This window comes from Diaporthe amygdali (assembly GCF_026229845.1).
Source record: "Diaporthe amygdali strain CAA958 chromosome Unknown NODE_123_length_4588_cov_76_126358, whole genome shotgun sequence".
NCBI classification, from domain to species: domain Eukaryota; kingdom Fungi; phylum Ascomycota; class Sordariomycetes; order Diaporthales; family Diaporthaceae; genus Diaporthe; species Diaporthe amygdali.
In genome coordinates, this window is record NW_026517143.1 from 1 (window position 1) to 4588 (window position 4588).

Below are 4588 nucleotides of genomic sequence, written 5' to 3' on the forward strand. Positions count from 1 at the left end.
TCTCTGGGTGCGGAGAGCCGTGCTGTGGGTCAGTGAGTCATACCAAGGATCTTGGCCCTGAGCTCTATGAATGCTTTGCACTGTGGTGATGACCGTATCATATTTGTTCCGACTCTTTGGCTGGCTCGCATGTCGAGCTGGCAAGTCTTCGACAGTCGTACCCTTCATTCTGGTTGGCGGGCTCCAGGCGGTCGCCTTCTGGCTAGGCGCATGTAAAAGCCATGGAGGCAATCAGACCCATCCAACGTCTTCTCCGCCGGCCCCTGAACCAACCAGAAAAAAAATAATTGATGATTCCACTCTTGTTCATTGGTGTCTTCAGAAGCTCAGCGATTTCCGCCCTCCGTGCCGCGCTGTCATGGCGCCACTAAAGCTGTCTATGTGTCAATTCGGCCGTAAGCAGATCTGCGTCACGACTCAAAGACGGCGTGGACGTACATACGGCCGCCAGCGTAGCACAAGGAAAAGTACATTGGCAACCGTATTCAGAAGTAATCCAATGATGTTATATTTGAATGTGGAAGGAACTAGGCGCTTCGTCACGTCCGGTTCTGTTTTCACTTCCATTCACACTGTCTCGCGAGAGCACTGCCAGTTGCCTTGAAGCTCGGCAATGCCTCCTTGGCATTGTGGGTGTCCAGAATCACAGCCCGTGGGAGAATTGCAAACAGAAGATGCCGTGTCAGTCGGCTTTCTTGGCAACTCGCTATCGCGCGAGCTCAATCCACTTTTCAAAGCTTTTCAAAGAAGACGGCGGGTGGCTTGTCTCTTGCGTAATCGGGCCTGCTTCTGACCGACAAGATTCTCCACGTGGTGGACCAATTGCATAACCGAAAGCCTCTGATTCTTGTATCCGGTCTGCAAAAAGGAAGAAAACGAAAGGTTGAAGATTAAGACGGCGGTAACGAAAAGGAAAGGAAGACATGAAGAACAAAAGTTTCTCTGGCATTATCACTGGCTGCAGCGGTCAACGGCCGCAGCGTTTGCAGCAGTACAACTGATCAATCACACACCAGCGTCCTGTCTGTGTCAATCATATTATGCTGAGCCGCACGACTTCTTCAGCAGCTAGCCGCGCGCCTACTTAGCCACGGCCGCGCTGGGCTACGCGATGAGTGTTGGGACGCGGACGCCGCGGCGGCAATGCCGTTATTAACGTGCAGCAAGGAGGTCGACGGGCTCCTGCTGCGGAGAAACTGTTCTTCAAAACTCGGGTCGTCGAACATCTTGAGGTCGTCATACTGGTGCTGGTGCTGGTCATTGTAGCGCTCCAGCGCGGCCATCGCCGGGTCCTCGGGGCCGGTCCCGAGCGGCGTCCGCTTCAGATGCTCGTCGATAAGCTGATCGTGCTGTTCGTCGGCCAGTAGCAACTGCGGTTGCGCAGTGAGCGGCTCGACCAGCATGTCGTAGGGCAAAGATCCGCCTGGCATCTGGCGCTTGTGCCCGCCTCCGACATCATACGGCTGATGCGGCTGCTGCCAGTAGTACTGGCTGTGGCAGTCGTCGAACCCGGGCATCTGGCCGTAGACTGCTGCTTGCTGCTGCTGCTGACTTTGTGATGTGGGGTGGCGAATATTAAATATGATGGTGTGCGGGGAGCCGCTCTCGGCGGCGTGATGGCGCGCAGGGACTTGGACGCGCGTTCTGTGCGCGTTGGAAGTCTCGCGCAGCCTCTGCTCCAGGCCATCCTTCACAAGCTCGGCCTCGACGTGGACACTCTTCCACTTGTAAGCCGGAGCGTAACCCTCGTTATGAAGCTCCTCCATGAGGAGCCTGGAGATCTCGTGATAGCGATTCTTTTTCCACCGCAGATAGGCGCGTAGAAGTGCGGCTTTCTGCTCGAGGATGAGATTAGTGAAGAGCTCGGTTCTCCAGCAGTGTGGTGGCCGCAGTTTCAGGCGGCGGTATGTGGTGGATGTGCACTTACTTCGCGCGCCGGCCAAGCGCCGTGTCTCAAGACGCCCCTGTGAATTCTCATCTGCAGCTTAGCCTTGACCTGAATCTTCTTGTCTTTGCTGAGGGCGTCGGCCTCCTCGGGCCCCAGATAGTCCCTGATGATGTTATTCCACATGCCACGGCCCTTCGTGCTGGACCATTTCTGCCTGATGCTCCACAGCCGCCTCAACTCGGCCGGAGTCTTCTGGTCCAAGTCGACCTCCCCTTCTGGCGCGGGTGATCGATAGCGCCTTCCGGCGTCATCAAGCCCGAAGGCCTGGGACATCGTTGATGTGCTGGACGATCGCTCGTTCTCCATTTGTGCCTGTCTGCCACTGGGCTTTCAGTTGTAGCTGGGATGTCTATTGATTAGGACTGTTAGGCTTGCCCATAGTTTGTTGAGATGCCTTAACATCGGGAGCACTTTACCGGGGCACTCCCTTTGTCGAGATGGAAAACAGCTTCTGTGTGTAGTATGCGCTGTTGATGTCTGACCGACACAGGCCACGTATTGGCCCCTTAAGATTTGTCGCTCATCACATCTTTGAAGTAGTACGAAAACCGTGCATTGGATACCCATCCAGCTTACATTGCGGGATTTGGGTCTCAAATCCTTTCAGCCAAACACGTTCCAGCCTTTAACCTCAGGACGACGTCGAATCCCCACGAATGGTAAACCTGTCAATTCTTGCAGGTAGGCAAGCGCAAAGTTTTATACGTACCTAATGTAGAAATCTGATGAGCCTATTCCGTGACGGCCTAGAGGCTGCCTCAGCGTGTGACTCGCTGTCCCGACTTTGCAGGTACAGTATACGGCGTGATGTTGCAGTATGATCAAGCCTCCAGTCGAAGCCTCCAGTCGTCCCGGGCAGCTCGGGCCTGAATAGCTAGTCCAAAACCTGATTGGCTGTTGAGGACATATTATATGTGCCATGAGTGGGGCTTCAAACCGGATAGGTCATGACATTTTGCTCCCGATTAGACAGGCAGCGGTAGATTGACCAATCGGCTCACCTCCAAAGAGGCCGAAGAGGACTTGCAAGCTAGTCAGGCACCCTCGCCGAAGACAGAGCCTGTCGCGTTCCGGTGCGAGGTGCAATGTGTTTCCCAAAATAGCGAAACTCAGAGTTACTGTGGACAGCAAAAATGGTGTATACTACAGCAATACTGTCGAGCCTCCAGATCTGGTCCATTCAGCCTCTACCATACGTGTTACATAGCACGCTAGCAAGGACCCACTTCTGGGCGACCACAACGGACTGGTCGTACAATGAAACAATGTATCCGACGCTACTGGGCCCTTGTACCATTTCGCGCCACCAACTTGACGAATGCTCCAGCCAATTAGAGTAAAGTGAAGTGATCAGGCAGACATACGGAACGCAGTTTTGGGCAGCGAGGAATCGGTAACATCATGGTTGTGCGAGCGGTGAACGCGCAACACTCCAAGAATTCCAGATCCTCTACAGTGCTGTGCAGTACTGTAATTACAGTATACAAAAAGATAAAAACAAAGGGGGGAAGGACTCCTAAGGGGTGCTACTGGGGCAGCTGGATAGTCATCAGGTATGCTACAGTATTTTCTCGATGGAGATTTTTTGTGTATAGGTCTTCGGCTGCCAAGCTAGTCAGCTGCGTGGCCCGTTAGTATTGAATTAGTATTGACGCGTAAGGCCTCATGCCCAATCTATGCTCTTGGGATCCAAGTCCAATTTGCTAAAAATCACACGGCCAATGAACCTATTTAAAAAGTGATTATCCGGGCTGTGTGGACCTTGGCCACGACGATACTGGCTACGTTGTGATTTTAATATCATAGTCGGTAATCAATAAGCTTGTATGTAGTGGAGTCGCCCAGAATACAAGTTGATTTGCTCCAGTCTTGAGGTACGGTCTGCCGTAGGCGGACTGGAATGCAGATGGCGAGCTCCAACTTGACTGGTCAATAGTCAGACATAATGTCCGCCCAGCAGACCTTTTCCTCTGCGTATGCACTAAGGCGTGCAGAAAGAAATGCACCAAAGCCGCCTCCTACAACTCGGGTGCAGTGTCCGTGCTCCATGCATGTCGCCGGTATATGTAAACAAGTTCTCCCCGCCTTCAAGACTGCAAGAAAGAAAAACAGCGTGTTGCGTCTGACCGCGTGATCATCAAGACTCAAGACCCACCATGACGTTGACGCTCTCGCATTTGAAGGGCGTAAAATTTGACTTGACGTTGAAATGGGTGGCATCAATCCCATCAGTCTATCTATGACCACTGCGCCGAAACTCTGTTCTGGCTCGTGGGCCCTGCAGGAACCGGCAAGTCCACCATCGCACGCACTATCGCTGGCTCCTTCCACAGCAAGAACCGACTAGCTGCTGGCTACTTCTTCAAGAGAGGGGAGCAAGGCCGGAATGACACCACTTGTCTGTTTCCCCCTCCTTCAACTGCCGTCTTCAACAAAGTCTTCACAGTCTTGATAAAGAGGCAGTAGAAAAGAAGGGCCTTGACTTCCAATTTAATGAGCTTCTTTGGCTCCCCATGGCAAATTGTACCGACACAAGCCAGCTGCCGAGGGTGATCGTCAGATGAATCAAGACTTGGACTCGTTCAACGTTCAGTACCCTGGCCGCTTACAATGTCTTCGCTACAGCAGCCAACTCGGACA

At 53.0% G+C, this 4588-nt stretch overlaps 1 protein-coding gene across 1 annotated transcript; it reads right to left on the bottom strand.

Annotated features, from left to right (window-relative positions):
• Nucleotides 1–1061: 1061 nt before the first annotated feature.
• Nucleotides 1062–2221, bottom strand: J7T55_001264 (uncharacterized protein; the record flags this gene model as incomplete). Its single annotated transcript, XM_053136362.1, has 2 exons — nt 1062–1835; nt 1928–2221. The coding sequence occupies 2 exons, from the start codon at nt 2219–2221 to the stop codon at nt 1062–1064; spliced, it is 1068 nt and encodes a 355-aa protein (XP_052986058.1).
• Nucleotides 2222–4588: the final 2367 nt, after the last annotated feature.